The 27,500-nt window shown below is 39.8% G+C and overlaps 1 protein-coding gene across 5 annotated transcripts in view; it reads left to right on the forward strand.

The window, feature by feature from the left end:
• herc2 (HECT and RLD domain containing E3 ubiquitin protein ligase 2) overlaps positions 1 to 27,500 on the forward strand; it is a 488,151-nt gene that overhangs the window by 94,665 nt on the left and 365,986 nt on the right. For all 5 annotated transcript variants that reach the window (XM_051927044.1, XM_051927043.1, XM_051927046.1 and 2 more), the window contains exon 5: positions 22,046 to 22,268. In XM_051927044.1, coding sequence (XP_051783004.1) covers positions 22,046 to 22,268 — 223 coding nt within the window. The remainder of the gene's footprint in view (positions 1 to 22,045; positions 22,269 to 27,500) is intronic.

The following is a 27,500-nucleotide window of genomic DNA, read 5'->3' on the forward strand; positions in this document are numbered from 1 at the left end:
GGTAAACATCACAAGTAAACATAAAGCTCTTTATCAACAAAATTTTTCTATCTGCATGGAAAAAATTAAGCAAGACTTGCATAGATGGTCTACCCTTCATCTCACTTTAGCTGGAAGAATTAACACTGTCAAGATGAATATCCTCCCTAAGCTTCCAATATACAGTTAGGTCCATAAATATTTGGACTGAGACAACTTTTTTCTAATTTTGGTTCTGTACATTACCACAATGAATTTTAAATGAAACAACTCAGATGCAGTTGAAGTGTAGACTTTCAGCTTTAATTCAGTGGGGTGAATAAAACGATTGCATAAAAATGTGAGGCAACTAAAGCATTTTTTAACACAATCCCTTCATTTCAGGGGCTGAAAAGTAATTGGACAAATTAAATAACTGGAAATAAAATGTTCATTTCTAATACTTGGTTGAAAACCCTTTGCTGGCAATGATAGCCTGAAGTCTTGAACTCATGGACATTAGCAGATGCTGGGTTTCCTCCTTTTTAATGCTCTGCCAACAACAACAACATTTATTTATATAGCACATTTTCATACAAAAAGTAGCTCAAAGTGCTTTACATAATGAAGAAAAGAAAAATAACAGACAAAATACAAAATTAAAATAAGACAACATTAGTTAACATAGAAAAGGAGTAAGGTCCGATGGCCAGGGTGGACAGAAAAAAACAAAAAAAAACTCCAGAAGGCTGGAGAAAAAAATAAAATCTGTAGGGGTTCCAAGGCCACGAGACCGCCCAGTCCCCTCTGGGCATTCTACCTAACATAAATGAAGTAGTCCTCTTTGTAGCTAGGGTTCTCACGGAGTCACTTGATGCTGATGGTCATACAGACTTCTGGCTTTTAATCCATCCATCATTGTTGGTACATCATGGTGCTTTGGGTAGATGGTGGTGGCACAAGCCACCACCAACAGGACACTGGAAAAGGAAACAGAAGAGAGAGTAGGGGTTAGTACAGATTTTGAATGAATAGTTATTATAATGAATTGGATATACAGAGTATCAGGATTAAATTACAGTGAAGTTATGAGAAGGCCATGTTAAAATGTGTTTTCAGCAGTTTTTTAAAGTGCTCCACTGTATTAGCCTGGCGAATTCCTACTGGCAGGCTATTCCAGATTTTAGGTGCATAACAGCAGAAGGCCGCCTCACCACTTCTTTTAAGTTTTGCTCTTGGAATTCTAAGGAGACACTCAGTTGAGGATCTGAGGTTACGATTTGGAATATAAGGTGTCAGACATTCCGATATATAAGATGGGGCGAGATTATTTAAGGCTTTATAAACCATAAGCAGAATTTTAAAGTCAATTCTGAATGACACAGGTAACCAGTGTAGTGACATCAAAACTGGAGAAATGTGTTCGGATTTTCTTTTCCTGGTAAGGATTCTAGCAGCTGCATTCTGCACTAGTTGCAAACGATTGATGTCTTTTTTGGGTAGTCCTGAGAGGAGTGCATTACAGTAATCTAGCCGACTGAAAACAAATGCGTGAACTAATTTCTCTGCATCTTTCGATGATATAAGAGGTCTAACTTTTGCTATGTTTCTTAAGTGAAAAAATGCTGTCCTAGTGATCTGATTAATATGCGATTTAAAATTCAGATTACAATCAACGGTTACACCTAAGGTTTTTACCTCCGTTTTGACTTTTAATCCTAATGCATCCAGTTTATTTCTAATAGCCTCATTGTATCCATTATTGTCAATCACTAAGATTTCGGTTTTCTCTTTATTTAATTTGAGAAAGTTACTATTCATCCATTCTGAGATACAGGTTAGACATTGTGTTAGCGAATCAAGAGATTCGGGGTCATCAGGTGCTATTGATAAATACAGCTGTGTGTCATCAGCATAGCTGTGGTAGCTCACGTTATGTCCCGAGATAATCTGACCTAATGGAAGCATGTAGATTGAGAAGAGCAGCGGACCCAGGATAGATCCTTGTGGAACACCATATAGGATATCTTGTGTCTTTGAATTATAATTACCACAACTAACAAAGAATTTTCTCCCTGCCAGGTAGGATTCAAACCAATTTTAGACACTGCCAGAGAGGCCCACCCATTGACTAAGGCGATTGTTAAGAATATTATGATCAATGGTGTCAAATGCGGCACTCAGATCTAAGAGGATGAGAACAGATAAATGGCCTCTGTCTGCATTTACCCGCAAGTCATTTACTACTTTAACGAGTGCAGTTTCTGTGCTGTGATTTGTTCTAAAACCTGACTGAAATTTATCAAGAATAGCATGTTTATTGAGGTGCTCATTTAACTGTATAATGACTGCCTTCTCTAGAATTTTACTTAAGAAAGGCAGGTTAGAGATGGGTCTATAATTTTCAAGAGCAGAGGGGTCGAGATTATTTTTCTTAAGTAGGGGTTTAACTACAGCAGTCTTAAGACAGTCTTGGAAGACCCCCGTATCTAATGACGAATTTACTATGTCAAGAACATTATCAATAAGCACGCCGATACTTCTTTGAAAAAATTTGTTGGTATTGGGTCAAGGGCACAGGTGGAGGGTTTCATTTGAGAAATTATTTTATGCAAATCAGGTAAATCTATCCTAGTGAAAGAATTTGCCAGGCCTTTACTGCAGCGGTTTTCAGTTGCTGTTTGTTTGTGGGCCTTTCTGTCCAAAGTTTAGTCTTCAACAAGTGAAATGCATGCTCAATTGGGTTAAGATCAGGTGACTGACTTGGCCATTCAAGAATTTTCCACTTCTTTGCTTTAATAAACTCCTGAGTTGCTTTGGCTGTGTCTTTTGGGTCATTGTCCATCTGTATCATGAAACGCCGCCCAATCAATTTGACTGCATTGAGCTGGATTTGAGCAGACAGTATGTCTCTGAACACCTCAGAATTCATTCGGCTGCTTCTGTCCTGTGTCATATCATCAATAAACACTAGTGTCCCAGTGCCACTGGCAGCCATGCACGCCCAAGCCATCACACTGCCTCCACCGTGTTTTACAGATGATGTGGTATGCTTTGGATAATGAGCTGTTCCATGCCTTCTCCATACTTTTTTCTTGCCATCATTCTGGTAGAGGTTGATCTTGGTTTCATCTGTCCAAAGAATGTTTTTCCAGAACTGTGCTGGCTTTTTTAGATGTTCTTTAGCAAAGTCCAATCTAGCCTTTCTGTTCTTGAGGCTTATGAGTGGCTTGCACCTTGCAGTGCACCCTCTGTATTTACTTTCATGCAGTCTTCTCTTTATGGTAGACTTGGATATCGATACGCCTACCCCCTGGAGAGTGTTGTTCACTTGGTTGGCTGTTGTGAAGGGGTTTCTCTTCACCATGGAAATGATTCTGATCATCCACCACTGTTGTCTTCCGTGGACGTCCAGGTCTTTTTGCGTTGCTGAGTTCACCAGTGCTTGCTTTCTTTCTCAGGATGTACCAACTGTAGATTTTGCCACTCGTAATATTGTAGCAATTTCTCGGATGGGTTTATTCTGTTTTCGCAGTTTAAGGATGGCTTCTTTCACCTGCATAGAAAGCTCCTTTGACCGCATGTTGTCTGTTCACAGCAAAATCTTCCACATTCAAGCACCAAACCTCAAATCAACTCCAGGCCTTTTATCTGCTTAATTGATAATGACATAACGATGGACTTGCCCACACCTGCCCATGAAATAGCCTTTGAGTCAATTGTCTAATTACTTTTGAGCCCCTGAAATGAAGGGATTATGTTAAAAAAATGCTTTAGTTGCCTCACATTTTTATGCAATCGTTTTGTTCACCCCGCTGAATTAAAGCTGACAGTCTGCACTTCAACTGCATCTGAGTTGTTTCATTTAAAATTCATTGTGGTAATGTACAGAACCAAATTTAGAAAAAAGTTGTCTCTGTCCAAATATTTATGGACCTAACTGTACATCAATCAATCATTTTTTAAGAAGTTGGATTCAGTCATAACCTCATTTATTTTGAGTTAAAAACATCCACATATCCAACCGGCAACCCTATAAAGACATAAGGCAGGTGGCATGGCTCTTCCAAACTTTCAGTTTTATTACTGGGTTGCAAAAATACAAGCTATAGAAACCTGGACATTGACACAAAGAAATAAATATACACAGGCCTGGTCCGCAATAGAAATAAAATTCTGCAGCACTTGTTTATATTCCTTGCTTGGTACCCCAATAAGTACAAGCTATCTCCAATATACTCACAACCCAATTGTGCTTCATTTACTCAGAATATGGAACCAATGTAAGAAGTACAAGGGTTGTCTGGGTTCCGCATGGAATTTTATCGTTTGTCGAGTGCCAGCCTGTCGAAACCTGTTCTGCTGTGTAGAGGGATTATTCAAGTGGTTGCATGTTTTTGTTCAGATGTTTTGCTCCCTCTCTTCCTTCAGAATGAACACGAGAAGCAAACGATCATTCGACGAGATCTTGGCTTTACAAAGAAATGTGCCCGATGGGTTCCAAGGCTGCTGACTGTGGAACAAAAGCAAGCTCACGTGGAATGGTGCAAGTTTTTCCTTGACAAGTTCAACAATGGCCAATCGAGGACTTTCAAGATGATCACCACTGGAGACGAGACCTGGATCTACAATTTGGACCCTGAAACGAAGAGCCAGAGCATGGTTTGGTCAAAAAAAGGGGCGCCACCACCACTCAAAGCTCGGCGAATCCGCTCGGTGAAACTCACCATGTTTGCCATCTTTTTCAACATTGATGGCATTGTCGCGTCAGTTCCGCTGATGGAGAGGAAAACTGTGACCTCTGAGTGGTACACCACTCAGTGCCTGCCTGACGTTTTTTCTGCGATGGCTAGAGGCCGGTCCAAGAACTTGCGAAGGCACTTTTTGCATCATGACAATGCGCCAGCCCACATGGCTAATGCGACGAAGCATTTCATTGAAGAAAGTGGTGTCAACGTTTTGAACCCGCCACCCTACTCGCCTGATCTTGCACCATGTGACTTTTGGCTCTTCCCGAAGGTGAAAGAACCCCTGCGAGGCCACAACTTCGAAACTCGAGAGGAACTGATTGCAGCTGTCAAAGAACAGCTGGACAACCTCCCAAAGACAGCCTTTCGCGAGTGTTTTGCGGCGTGGATCAGAAGAGCCCAAAAGTGCATTGATGTTGGCGGTGAATACTTGGAAAAAGTTTAAAAAGGATCGAAGTACATGAGAAAAATAGAAAAAAAAATCCTTGGCTACTTATTTCGAGTGATTCCGCCCGGAACCCAGACAACCCTCGTACTTCAAGATAGAGAAGCTTTTTATCTGTGGCACCTCTACACGATAACCACCCTTTCCCACCCTCTCAAATGTACACAGTTTTTAATGTCTGGAAAACATTTGGGATTAAATCACTTAGAGATCTGTACATAGACAACGTCTTTGCATCCTATGAACAATTACACCCCAAATTTAACTTTCCAGCAACACATTTCTTTCACTACCTTCAAATTAGAAACTTTGTTAAACAAAACCTGCCCAATTTTCCTCACCTCCCACCAACTTCTATTCCGGATAAAATATTGATCAGTCTTGAGGACTCAGACAGCATTTCTGTAATATATAAAAGCTTTTTAAAGTCCGTCCGTTTCAAAGATCCCAGAGAATTCACTCTAGCTCCATATGTGCAAAACATACAATTATTCAACTTAAAATTATAGATATCGAGTGCATCTGTCTCATTTAAAATTGTCCAAAATGTTTCCAGTGCAAGATCTAACCTGTGAACGTTGCAATCAATTTCAAGCCTCATTGGGCCATATGTTTTGGACATGCACCAGATTAACATCATTTTGGACCAAAATCTTTAAATGCCTTTCAGACAGCCTTAATTAGTCATAATTCCTCCTAATCCACTAACCGCTGTGTGTGGTGTACTTCCAGATGGGCTTAAAGTAGAAAAGAACAAACAAACTGTAATTGCCTTTATTTCATTATTGGCACGTCAAATTGGAAGAATCCTAACTCACCTCTTTTAAGTCAGTGGGTAACTAATATTATCTAATTTTGTAAAAAATCAACTTCTCACTTAGGTGATCTGTACAAAATTTATTCAAAACCTAGGCAGGATCAAATCAATAATTTTAGAATAAGCATTTAAATGGGCGGCACGGTGGCGCAGTGGGTAGCGCTGCTGCCTCGCAGTTGGGAGACCTGGGGACCCGGGTTCGCTTCCTGGGTCCTCCCTGCGTGGAGTTTGCATGTTCTCCCCGTGTCTGCGTGGGTTTCCTCCGGCCACTCCGGTTTCCTCCCACAGTCCAAAGACATGCATGTTAGGTGGATTGGCGGATAAGCATTTAAATTGAGGAAGTGGATTCTCTTCCCTTTTTATTTATTTTTTTTTTTTTTACTTATTATTTATATTTATTTATTTTTCCTACTATTAAAGTTTTACTCTGTTGGCCTATCTCTCTTTCTCATGGGTGGGGGTTGATTTGTTTTGAACCTAGTTTGGTAAAACTTGACTTGCTTGTATGGAATGTTATTTGATTTTAATAAATTGAGTAAAATGTTAAAAAAAGGAAATAAAAATGCTACCTGTTCTTTTGGAAGATAAGGCCAAGTTTGAAAATCAGTTAAACTTACTGTATTTGAAACGTAGGGGTGGATGTGTATTTGTCTTTGTATGCCAATGCAGATAGGAATTTTAGACGTTTCAGCATTATTTTGTACTAGCCAACCCGTGGCGTAGAATACGCGCTGCATAATTATGTATTGATGGGTGAACACTTCCTGAAAGACACAGTTGTCCAAATGGGGTGGGTTTGAGGATACGACTGTGAGTGAATGAAAAGATGGAACTCTGGAGAGAGCAACATACAATTGTCCGTGACTGAAAACTGGGTTTGGCAGATACAGGCATATCGTTTAGAAAGTTTGTCCCTGTGCCTTATTAATCGTCATTGCAAAGGCCAATCTAACAGGAAATTGTCTGTGTGTAAATGTAAAAGGCAAATTTGAATCTGATGGGGTCAGGGAAATCTGGGGAATAAGGACAGTTTGTGAGGTAGCAGCTGCGACTGTTTTACACTCCAGTACATTGCGGTGAATGCTGGTAACAGTCAGTCTAGTGCCCTTTACAGAGACTTCTTGCTGGCATGAGGTTTCTGAGAAGCATGATGACTGAACCAATTTTAAGTTTCACTTTATGCGGAGGCATGCCAGTGGGAGTAATGGCTACCCGGCGGGTCATGGGAATAACGCCGCAGGATCACCAGTCGGCATCGTTTATGGTCGGAACTACGACAGTATGTGAACTTCTTCGAACCTCCGAGTTTCGTTCTTGATTAATGAAAACATTCTTGGCAAATGTTTTTGCTCTCGAGCGAATTGTTGGCTCTGTAGTGCGTGTGCCATAGTCGGCTGCTTAGTGAATTGTTGGTGGGCGGGGCTCTGTCTTGCGTACGTCTTGTTTGCCATGGACTTTGTGAATTATATATATAGATAGACGTTTCTTGCTTGTTGGAGGTATATTCGCAATGACAGATTAAGTTCACATTTGAGTAAGCCTCTATTAAATTGAAATGCTGGGCTTATTTGAGACAATTTCAGTTCCACCAAAGAGGGTTACGACAGGTTGTGCTTGTTAACAGAGACAACAGCATCATGTCTGAGCCTGGCCTACACTAGGTTAAAGATGAACTTTAGCAGAGAGTTGTGAATTGAGAGTTCAGTTTTTAAAATTAAATACTGTACCATTTGCTTAAACTTTTTACATCTTAATGTAACAAATGACAAAAAGCACACTTGTTATTTGATTTTTTCAGATTTCTGATAATGCTGGGAACCTTAAACTGTCTCCTTATCTTCAGAAAGTTGAGTTCTGTTACAGACAGTAGAATTGTATGTATTAGTTGACAGGTGTTAAATGAATGATGCACAGTTTAACAACTCTAAAGAAAGCTATGTTTTTACACTTGTCCTTAAAGGTTTATTGCTGAAAAACTAAAACTAAATAAAAACTAAAATTTGAAACTGGTGAAAAACAAAACCAAAATAAAAGTAAAAAATAAAATTAAAAAATTCTAATACCTTAACACTAGAAAGACACTGGTGGGCAATAGTTGGCTTAGGTCACCAGTGACTTTTTTAGTTATAACTTACTGCTGACACCAAAGAGAAATTTATTTTCACTAGGAATACTTTTGAGTTATTTTTTCTTTCATCGCAGACCCCCGTGACCCTGTGTTCGGATTCAGCGGGTTGGAAAATGGATGGATGGATGGATCTCCTCTGTTATGAAATGTCAATATATTGAATATGATTTTGTAAGGGAGTAATGGTTGTCTCATCTGCAGTGGAGAAAGGAGGAGGAGCATTAGGCAAGTGTTTGGGGTGGAGTTACCATTAGACAAGCCTTCAAGTTGTTTCCCAAGCACGTGTGTGACTAATATTCAGAACTCGGACAGTTCTCAACCAAACATTGTCGGATGTCCGGAATTGCAGCAAATCTTTTGCTTTTCACATGTTGTGCACAGGTGTCTTTGTTGTCAAATCGCAAATGGTGCATGAAAAGTTTGATAGCGGTCATGGGACATTGTATCTTTGATTGCTGGTACAACAAATAGTTCTGAGCAGGCATCAACCACAGCACCATCTGTGGTCATTGCTGCTCTTGTGAAAAGAATGGAGATAAACGGCATAAACTCAGAGAGGGAGAGGCAAGAAATTAACGCAACGCGTGCGCGAGTTGCAGTACCAGCAAAAAGTTGGGGGGTGCAGTGTGCTAAAAGTTAGAATGTGACGTCAGAGTCTCTGGTTATTATCTACATGTGACAGAAAGCCGATTTGCGGATCCTACGAGATCGATGTGCGCGCTTCGATGTTTGATGAATGGTTCGATGTGGTGAAGCAAAATGCCGACATACAAATGCATTCATGGTGCTTTTATATTCAAGCGTTGCATATTCCTGATTGTAATGACACGATATATTTGTAAAAGTCTCATATATCGTCTTCTGTGCCGTCTTTTTTTTGTAGGGCTTCCTCTGGACCTGACAGCAATAGATCGCCACACAGAACACATTAAATGTATGATATTCCAACTCTCTGCACATTTAGAATCCTAAGATTTATACTTGATATCACTTTCATGATGAAATGCAATAAAGTATGTATGGTACATTTTACAGATAAATCGTTAATTTTGTTTAAATAATGAACACTGTTAATAAGACACTGCTGTCTCGCAGGGAGTCACATCGCTGGTATTCTGTGCCTGGAGTTTGCATGTTTTCCACAGTGTGCTTCGGTTTCCTTCCAAAGATATGCAGATTTGGTGACAATAAAATGACGTTAGTGTATGTGAGTGCTTGTATTCACCTAATGCCTCGTCTAGGGATTGTTTCCGCCTCGTGCCCAATGCTAGCTGGAATGGACACATCCCTGGATTGATGGATTTAATCATTAAACATCCTTTTCAGAGATATTGCGGTAATGTGTCATCGGAATTTAATTGGTGTTCCAGGCAATTCACAACACAGCGAAGCCGAATCTGTTCTCACCGTGATAATATCTTGCACTGCCACCTGGTGGATTCCTCCAGATTTATGTAAAGTAGGCGCGCAAGTATAAACAGTACAACGTTTGCGTAGCAGGAGCGTCCACTGCAGCATGCGTTGCGTCGCATGAAGTATAAATCCAGCCTTACACAGATCATTGTAGAAATGGTACACACATAAAGTGTATGTATTCCAAATAACAATATATTATTTTGTAACGGCTGACCCCTTACCCGGCTGGCAGCCACACTACCAGGTCCTGTGGCTTGGATAGATTACTGAGGAAAACCTAAATCTATCAAGCTGTACCTCTGACAAATAATATTTTCCCCCAATCGATGGTTAAACACAAGCAAACAATATCAGAATGTAAATCAAGTGCAGTACTATATTAGATTAAACAAAATGACAAATACAATAATACAAAACTCCGGCGTAATATATATATATATATATATATATATATATATATATATATATATATATATATATATATATATATATATATATACCTCCACCATACCACCAAAGTGAAAGTCACTATATATATATATATATATATATATATATATATATATATATACATATATACATATACAGTGGTGTGAAAAACTATTTGCCCCCTTCCTGATTTCTTATTCTTTTGCATGTTTGTCACACAAAATGTTTCTGATCATCAAACACATTTAACCATTAGTCAAATATAACACAAGTAAACACAAAATGCAGTTTGTAAATGGTGGTTTTTATTATTTAGGGAGAAAAAAAAAATCCAAACCTACATGGCCCTGTGTGAAAAAGTAATTGCCCCCTGAACCTAATAACTGGTTGGGCCACCCTTAGCAGCAATAACTGCAATCAAGCGTTTGCGATAACTTGCAATGAGTCTTTTACAGCGCTCTGGAGGAATTTTGGCCCACTCATCTTTGCAAAATTGTTGTAATTCAGCTTTATTTGAGGGTTTTCTAGCATGAACCGCCTTTTTTAAGGTCATGCCATAGCATCTCAATTGGATTCAGGTCAGGACTTTGACTAGGCCACTCCAAAGTCTTCATTTTGTTTATCTTCAGCCATTCAGAGGTGGATTTGCTGGTGTGTTTTGGGTCATTGTCCTGTTGCAGCACCCAAGATCGCTTCAGCTTGAGTTGACGAACAGATGGCCGGACATTCTTCTTCAGGATTTTTTGGTAGACAGTAGAATTCATGGTTCCATCTATCACAGCAAGCCTTCCAGGTCCTGAAGCAGCAAAACAACCCCAGACCATCACACTACCACCACCATATTTTACTGTTGGTATGATGTTCTTTTTCTGAAATGCTGTGTTCCTTTTACGCCAGATGTAACGGGACATTTGCCTTCCAAAAAGTTCAACTTTTGACTCATCAGTCCACAAGGTATTTTCCCAAAAGTCTTGGCAATCATTGAGATGTTTCTTAGCAAAATTGAGACGAGCCCTAATGTTCTTTTTGCTTAACAATGGTTTGCGTCTTGGAAATCTGCCATGCAGGCCGTTTTTGCCCAGTCTCTTTCTTATGGTGGAGTCGTGAACACTGACCTTAATTGAGGCAAGTGAGGCCTGCAGTTCTTTAGACGTTGTCCTGGGGTCTTTTGTGCCCTCTCGGATGAGTCGTCTCTGCGCTCTTGGGGTAATTTTGGTCGGCCGGCCACTCCTGGGAAGGTTCACCACTGTTCCATGTTTTTGCCATTTGTGGATAATGGCTCTCACTGTGGTTCGCTGGAGTCCCAAAGCTTTAGAAATGGCTTTATAACCTTTACCAGACTGATAGATCTCAATTACTTCTGTTCTCATTTGTTCCTGAATTTCTTTGGATCTTGGCATGATGTCTAGCTTTTGAGGTGCTTTTGGTCTACTTCTCTGTGTCAGGCAGCTCCTATTTAAGTGATTTCTTGATTGAAACAGGTGTGGCAGTAATCAGGCCTGGGGGTGGCTACGGAAATTGAACTCAGGTGTGATACACCACAGTTAGGTTATTTTTTAACAAGGGGGCAATTACTTTTTCACACAGGGCCATGTAGGTTTGGATTTTTTTTCTCCCTAAATAATAAAAACCATCATTTAAAAACTGCATTTTGTGTTTACTTGTGTTATATTTGACTAATGGTTAAATGTGTTTGATGATCAGAAACATTTTGTGTGACAAACATGCAAAAGAATAAGAAATCAGGAAGGGGGCAAATAGTTTTTCACACCACTGTATATATATATATACATATATAATATTTATATACAGGTGCTGGTCATAAAATTAGAATATCACCAGCAAGCCCGCGATTCTGGAAAGAATCGCAAATCCAAGAATACCAATCACCTCATGGAGGGTGGGTGCGTCCTGGGAAATGTCATTTAATTAAATAAACATATTTGTACTAAAGCGGTTTCTTTTTGGAGCTGTTACTCATGTGGTTGTGGTGTTTCAGAAGCGCGTTGTAGGTGCCTTGTTTCCATCAGGACGTAAGTGCATGACAATATCACGGTGAAACGGAGGCTCACCGTCATCACTTTGAAACACAATTGCCACTTTGTTAACGATGGGAAAATTGTATCTTCTCGGATCCTGTTCTTTGTCCTTTATTAGCACTAAGGCAACTGTAGTTGGCGCCACACCGCCCGCCTCTGCTTTTGTATTGGCTTCTCTTTCAACCTCATGTGGCATTTTCATAGAGTTTGCTAATGGGTGATTGTTTATGACTTCAGCTACGTTTCACATTATTAGCTCTGTGGTTGATATACTGCGTCATCCAGATGTAACACGTACATTTGGGCACATTTGCAGTGGTGATTTGGCTCAGGGTGCACTGTTCCAATCCGATGCTATATTTGTCAACACACGCGAAAGCAGTATGGGCCATTCCTAGGGGGGAAGCTGGTGCGTGATGTAATATCATGGAGGGTGGGTGCATCCTGGGACAGTTCATTTCAACGCGCTTCTGTTATTGTTTGTCTTCATGCAGTCTCGTTTTTGTTTTATTATGGCCGTGTCGTCGTATATGCGGTGGTGTGGCCGGTCGCGTCTGGGCGGCTGTACAACCTGGCGTGCACGCTTTACCTCAGGTATAGTTCACAGGTCGTAGGCATGGTAAAGTTTCCATTTAATTCAATAACCCCATTTGAACTAAAGCGGTTTCTTTGTGTGGGTGCCTTCGTTCATTGTTTTTATCCATGTTGTTCTGGAATACTGTAATGTGATTCACATATGCGCTGAATCGTTTTGTTTTTGTTTTCTCCGTGGCTGTGTCGTTAGCTATGGGCTCGGATTTGTATTTCCGTTAGTTGAGCTGTTTCGTTTTTGAGCCGTGATTCCTTTGCTTGGGAGCTGTTTTGTGCGCTTCATTTTGCAGTGGCGATCACACTGGTAGGCATGTTTTCTGTGGATGTGTCGTTAGTTGTGGGCGGGCTCGTTGCAGTGCGCGTGCGCTTCGATGTGCCCTGCGTCCATAACCTTCGGTTAGTAATATGGATGACAAAGTTGATTTATTTCAGTAATTCCATTCAAAAAGTGAAACTTGTATATTAGATTCATTCATTACACACATGTATTTCATGTATTTCAAATGTTTATTTCTTTTAATGTTGATGATTATAACTGACAACTAATGAAAGTCCCAAATTCAGTATCTTGGAAAATTAGAATATTGTGAAAAGGTTCAACATTGAAGACACCTGGTGCCACACTTTAATCAGCTAATTAACTCAAAACACCTGCAAAAGCCTTTAAATGGTCTCTCAGTCTAGTTCTGTAGGCTACACAATCATGGGGAAGACTGCTGACTTGACAGTTGTCCAAAAACGACCATTGACACCTTGCACAAGGAGGGCAAGACACAAAAGGTCATTGCTAAAGAGGCTGGCTGTTCACAGAGCTCTGTGTCCAAGCACATTAATAGATAGGCGAAGGGAAGGACAAGATGTGGTAGAAAAAAGTGTACAAGCAATAGGGATAACCGCACCCTGGAGAGGATTGTGAAACGAAACCCATTCAAAAATATGGGGGAGATTCACAAAGAGTAGACTGCAGCTGGAGTCAGTGCTTCAAGAACCACCACGCACAGACGTATGCAAGACATGGGTTTCAGCTGTCGCATTCCTTGTGTCAAGCCACTCTTGAACAAGAGACAGCGTCAGAAGCGTCTCGCCTTTGGACTGCTGCTGAGTGGTCCAAAGTTATGTTCTCTGATGAAAGTAAAGTCTGGAGGAAGAGAGGAGAGGCACAGAATCCACGTTGCGTGAGGTCCAGTGTAAAGTTTCTAGTCAGTGATGGTTTGGGGTGCCATGTCATCTGCTGGTGTTGGTCCATTGTGTTTTCTGAGGTCCAAGGTCAACGCAGCCGTCTACCAGGAAGTTTTAGAGCACTTCATGCTTCTTGCTGCTGACGAACTTTATGGAGATGCAGATTTAATTTTCCAACAGGACCTGGCACCTGCATACAGTGCCAAAGCTACCAGTACCTGGTTTAAGGACCATGGTATCCCTGTTCTTGATTGGCCAGCAAACTCGCCTGACCTTAACCCCATAGAAAATCTATGGGGTATTGTGAAGAGGAAGATGCAATATGCCAGACCCAACAATTCAGAAGAGCTGATATATACACATATATATATATATATGTGTGTGTGTATATATATATACATGTGTATATAATATAAATCCTCCCTTGTCCCTGCACAGGAGTAACAAACACACAATACAAATAATGACAGTGAGTGATTACTGAAATGATAATGAACGTGAAAATGAGTCCAGGTAAATAACTGCCCAAATTAGTGACAGCTGTTCAAAATATTGGTGTTTGATTCCTCCGTGTGAATCCCAAAACAATCTCACTGTGACTCCTCAGCGATAGTGGAAAATAAAGTCCAATCCTGGGGTTTCTGGCGATGAATGCATTGCAGTAAATCCGGCCAAGTGAGAAGCAAACTGGAAAAATGTTGCGATGTGAATGAAGGTAGAAAATCAGAGAAAGAGAGAAGAGGCATTGTGAGGCCTGGACTTTGGGGTGATTGGTGCTGTGGCACTGGGTTGTGTGTGTGTTTCATTTGTAATAATCTATACTAATAAAAGGCAAAGCCCTCACTGACTGACTCACTCACTGACTGACTGACTGACTGACTCATCACTAATTCTCCAACTTCCCGTGTAGGTGGAAGGCTGAAATTTGGCAGGCTCATTCCTTACAGCTTACTTACAAAAGTTAGGCAGGTTTCATTTCGAAATTCAAAGCGTAATGGTCATAACTGGAACATATTTTTTGTCCATACACTGTAATGGAGGAGGCGGAGTCACGTATCGCGTCATCACGCCTCCTACGTAATCACGTGAACTAAAAACAAGGAAGAGATTTACAGCACGAGTCACACGCGGGAACGAAGGTAAATGACGTTAATTTTTGACTGTCTTTTAATACTGTGTAAGCATACATATTAACACATGTGCAATTAAACGTGTGCATTTACGGGGTGATTTCTCAGGCTTAAAAGCTCACCTTTTATCAAACGCGGGAACAAAGGTAACTGACGTTGTTCACTGTCTTTTAATACTGTGTAACCATACATATTAACACATGTGCAATTAAACGTGTGCATTTACGGGGTGATTTCTCAGGCTTAAAAGCTCGCCTTTTACTAAAAAGGTAAATGCAAAACTATTTTCAATCAGTTTACTGAAACGCTCCCGTTAAGGATTGCAATAACATATTCGCGAGATAAAAGAACGAAGTAGGGGGAAATGGAGGAAGAGCCGGAAACAGCGAAGAGCAAAAAATTAATTAAACAATTGAGAACGGAGCGAGTGAAGCATACAAGCATGTTCATAAGGGAAACAAAGCACGGTGTAAAACGTAAGTTTAAATTAAGTTTATAGAAACGCTCCCGCTGCGGATTGCAATAACGTATTCGCGAGATAAAAGTTTAATGAGAAGACACGAGGTATAAACGAACCACACGCCGTGGCGCAACGTTAGGGGCAACAGTTTCAACCATTCTATGATCTGCTTCTCGCAACTGAAAGACGGCACATGGCGGATGTTAGCCGACTTGCTGACCGCAACGTTAGGGGCTTCAACTATGGCGCTGACGCCACATCTCAGTGCCAACACTTTGCAGACTCTACTTAAAAGACACGCCCTCCTCACTGGACAGTTAAAAAGACCAATCAAACTAACGATGACATCAAGTATTACCCAATCAAAAGTAGGAAAGGAGGCATCTTCATAAAATGCGTGTGGGATGATTTGCATGACACACTGCTTTAAAAAAAAAATGATAAAAAAAATACGGGATAAATCCCGTCCAGTATTGATTCAAAACGGGACGCGCAATTTCATTCTCAAACGCGGCACGATTCCGTATTTTAAAGGACGGGTGGCAACCCTACAGTGCCAGGTAACCACCCATACAATCAGATTGTGATTCAGACTAGGAATGCAATGAATGTAATTACCCCGATCTACATACAAGGCGAAAGTCTTGCAACATTCAAAGATGATGGTTTGGGATAATTAGTACTTACTAAGTACACCATGGCACATAAAAGAGCTTATGAAGCCTTGAACCGAAAAAAGCAAGATCTCAGAGATCTTAAAAAAAAAAAAGGAGGTAATGTCGTTTTACTCGCTGTACATTTTAGTCAAACATTACCAGTTATTCCACGAGGGAGACCAGCAGATGAACTCAACGCGTGTTTAAAATCCATGCTTCTCCCACGTTCGGTTATATGTCGCGTGTTCTCGGGTAGGTACACCAAAAAATGTATACATTTAAGCATGTAATGGGCAAAGAAAAAAATGAGGTATACCCGAAGGCACTGCAGTAGTACTCAATGTAACTTTACTTCTTAAATGTTAATGTTTTACTGTTTAATAATTTATACGCTTCTTATATATTGTTCAAATTCTTTTATCAAAATACCAGTGACAGGGCAATGCACGATAACATGGAGTGAATACACCATACGCATCTGCCCACGGCCGCCCTGGTGTGCGCAGATAGGAGTTGATTCTAAAATAAAATAAACATAAAAAGAGTAATACAATCATCACCCATAAAGCGGATAGCAGACGTGATGTATTATATGTGTACCAGATTTCAAGTCAATAGGTGAAACGGTTTGCAAGCTACAGGTGATTTAAAATCCTGGACAGACCAACGAAAAGCCACGGTAGCAAATTATAGAAGAAGATTTTACTGTTTAATAATTTATATTTATATGAAATGTGCTTCTTATATATTACTTCATATTCTCATATGATAATGATGTTAATGTTGTTTATTTTGATTTCTATGTTACTGTAAGTGCATCTATGTGTGTATATGTATGTATGTATGTATGTATGTGTATATATATATATATATATATATATATATATATATATATATATATATATATATAAAAAATATATGTGTATAGGATTGGCTCCAGCAGACCCCCGTGACCCTGTGTTCGGATTCAGCGGGTTGGAAAATGGATGGATGGATATATGTGTATATGTATATATAATATATCTGTATATGTGTGTGTATATGTGTATATGTATATATATATGACAGCAACACTCATAACAATGACAACACAATTACATTGACAATCATGTTACGTTATTTTTAAAATGTTTCCTTTACTTTTTCATAACCTCTTTAACACACTACTTCTCCGCTGCGAAGCGCGGGTATTTTGCTAGTTGTAAATAAATGTTTGTTGGGTGATAAAACGATGTCTACCTGTCTGTGTCCGGGCTGTTCCCCACAACTGTTACAGGCTCTGTGGAGGAGTAAGACTTGCCATCATCCCAATAAGTTGAATGTCACTTCAGCGTTATGTGATACAGATACAGTATATGAACACAATGTTGGCTAGGCATGATGACATGACTTTTGGTTTGAAACAAGGCATAATTAGAGTCATAGTCCAGCCCTCTACAATGCACTAGCAATTAAAACACTAGCACATGAGTCATATGATAAGCGATTAAAAAGTATGTGCCATTAGCACTAGCTAGTGCACGTTCAGATTTTCACTTGCCATATTTGTTTTTTTTTTTTTTTTTGTGCCGCTGTACTCTGCTAAATTATGGTGCTACATTACAAGCTTGCATTCACGCATAACGTCAGTGTGTGTATACTTACAAAAAATAGCCACGAAGAAACTGTGCAAAGGAAATCAAAAATGCAATGACAGTGCAGCAGCTAATCCAACCTAGTTTAGCTGGTAAAACAGATTTTGTGGCAGGATTACACTGTTTCAAACGTCAAAATCTAAAAGCACACTCCTGATAGCAAGTGACATACGGCAGGCTGTGACAGGGTGTTGGCTGAAAGCAAATGTGCCATAGAATCTGCGGTGGTAAAAGGTTTCCAGACAACACAAAAGATGAATGGTGATGCAAAAAAAAATTAACTTTCAGTTATAACGAACTTGGCATATTACATAGCAAAGGGAGAACTGAGTTTCACACACATGAAACCACTTGATTTGCTGGACATTTCCCCAGCATTTGACAACAAATTTCAAACATTACTGCAGAAAAAATAATCTTGTCATGATGGTGAAACAAATTCTTCTGTGGTGGAATATTATGGTGGTCAGATTTACATGATGCTTTGCCAGTAAAACTTCTTTTTCACAGAAACTGAAAAAAAACTTAAATTACATGTTTATTGTGTGATTCTGATTACATAAACTAAATTGCGAGTTTAGTTAATTTATTGAAAACTGTTGTGTTTTTAAGGAAAGTGAGTGTATGTGTGTGTTTGCATTGCACAACCAGAGCCAGAAGTGCTGCTGTTTTATTTCTGTTTTTACGATTGTTCTGTTTGTATATCACGTTGTCAGTTCAGCACTCCGGTTGTAATATGACCAAGCCGTGCAAGCACACTCTTGAGAATGCAACGTATAGTTGTACAGGAGAAAAGCAATCTTGCCTCAAATCAATGGCAACCTTTTGTAGGTCTATGAACTTAATTTAAACTTTAGGTTTACACGGTGCTTTCTCTCCAAAGTACCTGCACTCATGAATATGTCTGTATGCGTCAGTCGCTGAAATCCCCGCGGTTCGCACCGGCAAAGTTCTGCTTTTAAATTTTTATTAAGAAGAAAAGAAAACCTTTTAAAATTGAGGGAAAATATACCAATAACAGTTTGTTAAGGATCTGTTTTTTTTGTGAAGCTGCCTTCACTTGAGTGATCACTTCGAGCTTTAAGCCTGAGAAATCACCCCGTAAATGCACACGTTTAATTGCACATCTGTTAATATGTATGCTTACAAAGTATTAAAAGACACTCAACAATTACACAGTATTAAAAGACACTCAACAATTAATGTCATTTACCTTCGTTCCGCGTTTGACTCATGCTGTAAATCTCTTCCTTGTTTTCACTTCACGTGATTACGTAGGAGGCGTAATACGTGATGACGCGATACGTGACTCCGCCTCCTCCATTAGAGTATATGGACAAAAAACAGGTTCCAGTTATGACCATTACGCGTAGAATTTCGAAATGAAACCTGCCTAACTTTTGTAAGCAAGCTGTAAGGAATGAGCCTGCCAAATTTGAGCCTACACGGGAAGTTGGAGAATTAGTGATGAGTGAGTCAGTCAGTCAGTCAGTGAGTCAGTGAGGGCTTTGCCTTTTATTAGTATAGATATATTATTATATAAATATTGTATACAAACCTAAATTTAAAATATATATAGGTAGGGCATTTAAAAAAATACATTTTTGAAATTTTATACAAAGCTGTTTATTTGGTGAAAAGTTCTATTTCATGAATTTTGTGTTTAATTTCAAATTATTTTTTTAGATAATCAAAATAGTCAATTAATTGACTAAATAATCGCCAGATTACTCGATTATCAAAATAATCGTTAGTCTCAGCCCTAGGATGTTCCTTTCTTTGAAAGCTTCATTTTTCTGCCTGTGGACATGGAACTGATGTGCCTTTCCAAAATGCTCCTGTTTTGTCTCATCTGTCAAAAGGACATTCATTCAGAAGCATTGCGGCTTGACAATATGCATTTTAACAAATTCCAGTCTGGATTTTTTAATGTTTTCTTTCAATGGTGGAATTCTCCTGGGTCTTCCTCCACAGATCACTCTGTCAATCAAAAAGTGATCAGACACTAATAGATCCTGACCTTGGAATTCGACTTGTATCTCTTTGGAAGCTGTCCATGACTTTTTGTCTACCATTATCATTATTCTTCTGCCCATTATGGGCCTGATCTTCCTCTTGTGGCCTCGTCCAGGGAGGTTGGCTGCAGTCCTATCTATGGACCTTAAACTGCAGTTGTGAAAGGAAAATCAAACTGCTTGGAGATGTTCTTGTAGCCTTTGCCTTTCAAATGCTCGTCTATAATTTTCTTTCTGACCTCCTCAGACAATTGTCCCCTTTGCTTTCTCAAGTCCATGTTTAGTGTGTGACACAATAACACCAAACAGCAGAGTGACTACTTTTCTCCATTTAAACAGGATGAATGACAATTTTCAAAATTCACTGTTATCCAATTATTTATAATCTTTTCTAAATGTACCAACAAATGTGTCCAGGTTATTTTAGAATAAGCAATACAGTAATCCCTCCTCCATCGCGGGGGTTGCGTTCCAGAGCTACCCGCGAAATAAGAAAATCCGCGAAGTAGAAACCATATGTTTATATGGTTATTTTTATATTGTCATGCTTGGGTCACAGATTTGCGCAGAAACACAGGAGGTTGTAGAGAGACAGGAACGTTATTCAAACACTGCAAACAAACATTTGTCTCTTTTTCAAAAGTTTAAACTGTGCTACATGACAAGACAGAGATCACAGTTCCATCTCACAATTAAAAGAATGCAAACATATCTTCCTTTTCAAAGGAGTGCGTGTCAGGAGCAGATCATGTCATAGAGATAGAGAAAAGCAAACAAATCAATAGGTCTGTTTGGCTTTTAAGTATGCGAAGCACCGCAGCACAAAGCTGTTGAAGGCGGCAGCTCACACCCCCTCCGTCAGGAGCAGACAAAGAGAGAGAGAGAGAGAGACAGAGTTTGTTTTTCAAGCAAAAATCAATACGTGCCCTTCGAGCTTTTAAGTATGCGAAGCACTGTGCAGCATGTCGTTTCAGGAAGCAGCTGCACAAAAGATAGCAACGTGAAGATAATCTTTCAGCATTTTTAGACGAGCGTCCGTATCGTCTAGGTGTGCGAACAGCCCCCCTGCTCAATCCCCCTACGTCAGGATCAGAGAAAGTCAGCGCAAGAGAAAGAGAAAAGTAAGCTGGGTAGCTTCTCAGCCATCTGCCAATAGCGTCCCTTGTATGAAATCAACTGGGCAAACCAACTGAGGAAGCATGTACCAGAAATTAAAAGACCCATTGTCCGCAGAAACCCGCGAAGCAGCGAAAAATCCGCGATATATATTTAAATATGCTTACATATAAAATCCGCGATGGAGTGAAGCCGCGAAAGGCGAAGCGCGATATAGCGAGGGATTACTGTACTTCATCTCTTTTCTCACTTGTTTTCCTTTACTTGATGACATTTCTTAACTGTTAACTCCTTTGCCCCATCCTTTGACACAGATTGGTCATTTGATTAGTTTTAGTTTTGGAATATTTAAAGTGTGGTCTCAAATCATAATGCAATAAATGCAGAGGTACTTCTAACTGAAATGCAGTACATCTGCTTTTCTTTTAGTTATGCCATGATGTCTATTTGAACATAAATTAAAATACAATGTGCTTTTGTATTACATTTTAACCTGACTTAAAAATTGTGTGCTATAGTGACAAGCAATTGATTACTTGGTTGATATTAAACCTTGTTACTGCTACTGTGTGTACTGAAGCAAGTTACTTAAATTCGGTCTGCTTTAGCTGGAAACAACAAATGTAACTTACCAGTTGCATCTCAATTGCCATAAGCTGCCTCGGACTGTTTATAATAATCGATCCTCTCTTGAATGAACATAGAGATAAACACTTTATTTTTTAAATGTCGCTTTTAACATTTGCTTTGTACTTATTTAATAACAAGACAACCATCACTGCCATTTCTAAAGACTGTTTCAACTGTAACTGGTGCATTAACATGGAATGGGGGCAATTTGCGGTAGCTCCTTAAAAATATTTCTTTTTAAGTGCTGGAATTGCACTGTAAGAGCGTTGCATGTTCTGATCCTTTAGAATGCACATGAAGGACTAGCGAATCTGATTTTCACAGGGCTTGGAATTTTTCACTACACTGTCCCTGCATGGAATCTGCATGAATGCCCACTGTAGGTGAAGATCTACATAATATGCATATCTGACCTGTTCATTATGGACAGGGATCCTTTTGTAAACGATGCAGAAACTCCAGTCTGGATGGAGATCATTTTTGTTTTAAAACTTCATTCTTAAATGCAAATATAGTAGTGTGGATGTATACTAATTCTGTGTTTTGTCCTGTGTAAGATGGGTTTTTGAAATGAATAGGCAGAGAAACCTCTCAACCGTAATATACTTGTTACAGTTAAGAATCCATTATTGTATTGTTTTTGTTTTGTTGTAGATGTGAATGAACTTAAAGAGTGCCTCTTTGTGCTTGTGGATGACCAGCAAAAGCTGGCTTCCCATACTGCCAAAACTACGCTGTCTGCGGTGAGGCTACGACAGCGACTGATCATTCTTGAACGTTACCTCATTGCCCTTAGTTGCAGCATCCAGCAGGAGGACTTTAAAGCCAAATGGAAAACTACAACAAGTGTTCCCTTACCTCCAGTTGACAAGAAAAGGTAATGTATAGACCTGAAAATAGCTTTAATTTCCATTAAATACTGTATGTCTATTTTGAAGGTTCAACTCAATTTTACTTTTTCCTAGAAAAGTATTTGTTAAACCCATTTATCATTCTACATGCAGATCACAGATTTATAAAGTCAAAGTGATGATTTATTTTTTGTTATAAGGCTTTATATCTATGTTCATAATAATTATTAAAATGGTTTTGGCACCTGTATACTGAAAACCATATCTGTAATTAGAGTTTTTCAAAATAGGTGAATGCTCAATTAATTTACCTCTTGTACATCAGACATTTCTTAATTTCTTAATGTGTAGTTGATTTAAGCTGCATTGGTGTTCTAATACACATGTTGTACATTCTACTATGAGTAAGTATACGTTCAAATTCTAAATAAACTTTTTTTTGTTAAGAAAAGTGCATATGTACAGTACATTACTGATTTTAATGTTGCTGTAGTTGATTTAAGCTGCATTTGTGTTTTAATACACATGTTGTACATTCTACTATGAATAACTATACGTTCAAATTCTAAATAAACTTTTTTTTTGTTAAGAAAATTGCATATGTACAGTACATTACTGATTTTAATGTTGCTGGGTAAAAGCAAGATCTTATTCTTGCAATATAGCCCTAGAGTAGATGAGTAGAGCATGGGTTCAGAAGAGGGAGGTCGTGTTTTACTAACATGCTGAAATTCTATGAGGAGGCAACAAAAGGATACAATCAAAGTGGAGCATATGATATTATTTATCTGAACTTTCAGAAAGCATTTGATAAGGTGCCACATGAGAGGTTGGGCATCAGATTAAAAGAAGTGGGAGTTCAGGGTGATCTTTTTAGATGTGTGCAGAATTGGCTCAGACACAGGAAGCAGAGGGTGATGGTGCGAGGAACCTCATCAGAACTGGCTGATGTTAAGAGTGGTGTTCCACAGGGGTCAGAGCTAGAGCTGCTGCTATTTTTAATATATATAAATGATTTAGATAGGAATATAAGTAACAAGCTGGTTAAGTTTGCAGATGATACCAAGATAGGTGGATTAGCAGATAATTTGGAATCTGTTATATCATTACAGAAGAACTTGGATAGTATACAGGCTTGGGCAGATTTGTGGCAGATGAAATTTAATATCAGTAAATGTAATGTATTAAACATAGGAAGTAAAAATGTTAGGTTTGCATACACAATGGGCGGTTGGAAAATCGAGCGTACACCTTATGAGAAGAATTTAGGAGTCATAGTGGACACTAAGCTATCAACTTCCCAACAGTGTTCAGAGGCCATTAAGAAGGCTAACAGAATGTTAGGTTATATAGCACGATGTGTGGAGTACAAGTCCAAGGAGGTTATGCTCAACCTTTATAATCAACTGGTGAGGCCTCATCTTGAGTACTATGTGCAGTTTTGGTCTCCAGGCTACAAAAAGGACATAGCAGCACTAGAAAAGGTCCAGAGAAGAGCGACTAGGCTGATTCCAGGGCTGCAGGGTTTGAATTATGAGGAAAGATTAAAAGAGCTGAGCCTATACATTTTAAGCAAAAGAAGATTAAGAGGTGACATGATTGAAGTGTTTAAAATTATGAAGAGAATTGGTACAGTGGATCAAGACTGTTATTTTAAAATGAGTTCATCAAGAACATGGGGATACAGTTGGAAACTTGTTAAGGGTAAATTTCGCACAAACATTAGTAAGTTTTTCTTTACACAAAGAACGATAGACACTTGGAATAAGCTACCAAGTAGTCTTGTAGACAGTAAGACGTTGGGGACTTTCAAAACTTGACTTGATGTTTTTTTGGAAGAAATAAGTGGATAGGACTGGCGAGCTTTGTTGGGCTGAATGGCCTGTTCTTATCTAGAACCAGCCTGTTCTCCAGTATCGCCACGACTGCTGAAGGTCTGTGCATCGGAGCTAGGGGGTCCTCTACAGTGCATCTTCAACCTGCGCCTGGAACAGGGGAGAGTCCCAAGGCTTTGGAAAACATTTTGCATCACCCCAGTCCCAAAGGTATCACGTCCTAGTGAGCTGAATGACTTCCGGCCTGTTGCTCTGACATCACATGTGATGAAGACCATGGAGAGGCTGCTGCTTCACCACCTGAGGCCACAGGTTCAACACGCCCTCGACCCTCTGCAGTTTGCATATCAGGAGAAGGTGGGAGCAGAGGATGCCATCATCTATATGCTACACCGATCCCTCTCCCACTTGGACAGAGGCAGTGGTGCTGTAAGAATTATGTTTCTAGACTTCTCTAGCGCCTTCAACACCATCCAACCTCTGCTCCTTAGGGACAAGCTGACAGAGATGGGAGTAGATTCATACCTGGTGGCATGGATCGTGGACTATCTTAAAGACAGACCTCAGTATGTGCGTCTCAGGAACTGCACGTCTGACATTGTGGTCAGCAACACAGGAGCACCACAGGGGACTGTACTTTCTCTGGTCCTGTTCAGCCTATATACATCGGACTTCCAATACAACTCGGAGTCCTGCCACGTGCAAAAGTTCGCTGACGACACTGCTATCGAGGGCTGCATCAGGAGTGGGCAGGAGGAGGAGTATAGGGACCTAATCAATGACTTTGTTAAATGATGTGACTCAAACCACCTACACCTGAACACCAGCAAAACCAAGGAGCTGGTGGTGGATTTTAGGAGGCCCAGACCCCTCATGGGCCCCGTGATCATCAGAGGTGACTGTGTGCAGATGGTGCAGACCTATAAATACCTGGGAGTGCAGCTAGATGATAAATTAGACTGGACTGCCAATACTGATGCTCTGTGTAAGAAAGGACAGAGCCGGTTATACTTCCTTAGAAGGCTGGCGTCCTTCAACATCTGCAATAAGATGCTGCAGATGTTCTATCAGATGGTTGTGGCGAGCGCCCTCTTCTATGCGGTGGTGTGCTGGGGAGGCAGCATTAAGAAGAAAGATGCCTCTCGCCTGGACAAACTGGTGAGGAAGGCAGGCTCTATTGTTGGCATGGAGCTGGACAGTTTGACATCTGTGGCAGAGCAACGGGTGCTGAACAGGCTCCTATCAATTATGGAGAATCCACTGCATCCACTAAACAGTGTCATCTCCAGACAGAAGAGGAGCTTCAGCGACAGACTGCTGTCAATGTCCTGCTCCACTGACAGACCGAGGAGATCGTTCCTCCCCAAAACTATGCAACTCTTCAATTCCACCTGGGGGGGAGGGGGTAAACGTTAACATCATACAAAGTTATTGTCTGTTTTTACCTGTATTATTATCAATCTTTAATAAATCTTTTTTTTTTTTTTTTGTGTATCAGTATGCTGCTGCTGGAGTATGTGAATTTCCCCTTGGGATTAACAAAGTGTCTGTCTGTCTGTCTGTCTGTCTGTCTGTCTGTCTGTCTGTCTGTCTGTCTGTCTGTCTGTCTGTCTGTCTAAATGACTGCACACACTAAAGGTCTTGATACATTATACAAACTTCTTGTCAAATGCAGTTGCTGAATCATGTCATGTCAATTTAAACTAATGAAAATCGCTGCCCATGTCACATTTACCAACTGAGTGCCAACTTTCTGGCACAATCGTGCTTACCCCTTTTTGTGGCAGCCAATAGTGTGCTGGCTGATGGAGCTGATGCTGTACAAAGGGTTCAACTACGGTGAGTTCTGGTGCAATCTAGGCCTTTCTTTTTTTTTTTTCTTTGTTCCGTTCTGTCATGTTACATAAAACATTAGACAGATGCACTTTTCTTATGTTTTTATGTTTAAAAACGCCACACTCCTTATTCCTTTTTGCTGCATTATATTTTACTTCTGTATGAGTATTTATTGGTTGTCGCCTGTTATGCACAGAAAGCCTGCCCTGAGAACTAAATACAAAATCAAGCCTGTTTAATTTTATTAGAGCAAGTTGCAGGGTACTTGAGCGAGTTGCTGGGTATGTCACTTTAGGCGACAGAATTCTTGGGACTGTGTTGCCAACTGCCTCCAACTCGCTAAAATTTTGTAATGAAGACTATGATTGAAAATCACTGGAAAAGTCACATAATATGACCTTGTTTTAACATGACAATACAAGTCTACATATACAGAGGAAAGGTGTGGAATTAAATCCATCAATGCACAGATTAAATAATCTGCACTTTGCTGTTACATATTTTTCTGTGAATTTGAAGTTCCTTATTAGTTTTGTGTAGTTATTCTTATTTCATGATTTCATGATGCATAAGTAGATACCAGTAATACAGGGAGATTCACTTGGAAGAGGCCCCGAATATTCTGTTGTAACTCCCGTTAGGATGAAGCAATCTGAACCAAAAAAATATGCTATATACCTTGATGTTTGTGTAATCGATTACATTACATGCGATGCTGGAAGTGGTTTCTGTTTTCTGCCAGACACATTTCGACGTGGTGCTCCATGTTCATGAATGTATTGGCAATTTCTCGGGGGTAATAGCAGCAATTTCTCATTGAATGTTTTCCTTCAAATCTTCCAAAGTGTGAGGCTTGTTCTGATAGACTTTTCCTTTGACCATACCCCAAAGGAAGTAGTCTGGTGGTGTCAGATCTGGCAACCGTGGTGGCCAAAGCCCCTTTGAAATTACCCTGTTGCCGAAGAAGGGCTCAGTTTCTGCCATGCTCCCTGCTGATGTGTGACACATTGTTCCATCTTGCTGGAAGTAACCTTCTGTTAACTCACGATCATCCAGTTGATTTTGACATTGCTTAAATGAACTGGTGACCTTATAGGTTCACATCATTAAGACGTGCTGCTCAATACTGTACACCACCATCCTGATGAGAAGTTGAGTGACTGAGTGAAGGGGTATGGGCGGTATGCACCCAGAAGTTGCAAACGGTGGTTAAACGTTGCGATGGCTGTCTGGCACCTACCTCATTGCTCCAACGCAGGGGCGTCCCAGCTTGTTCGAAGCTCCATATACTCTGAGGAGCACATTGTATATTGTTTCGTTCAGATTGCTTCGTCCTAGCAAGAGTTATTACAGAATATTTTGGGCCTCTTTCCAGTGAATCTCCTTGTATAAAATGTGTCAAGAGAATAGAAGAAATGTGGTCAGTGTCTATAAAACACATTAATTTTTAATAACTGAAACAAAAGCTGAAATGTTGTTAGCCCACTGAAGCTACCCTGAGTTAAACCAATTATAAGAAAAATAATTTTGCCTTGTAGAAGATCAGTGGATACGTGTGCTGTTTATTAAAGAAAAAAAAAGAATGTG

This window comes from Erpetoichthys calabaricus, chromosome 4 (assembly GCF_900747795.2).
Source record: "Erpetoichthys calabaricus chromosome 4, fErpCal1.3, whole genome shotgun sequence".
Lineage (NCBI taxonomy): Eukaryota > Metazoa > Chordata > Cladistia > Polypteriformes > Polypteridae > Erpetoichthys > Erpetoichthys calabaricus.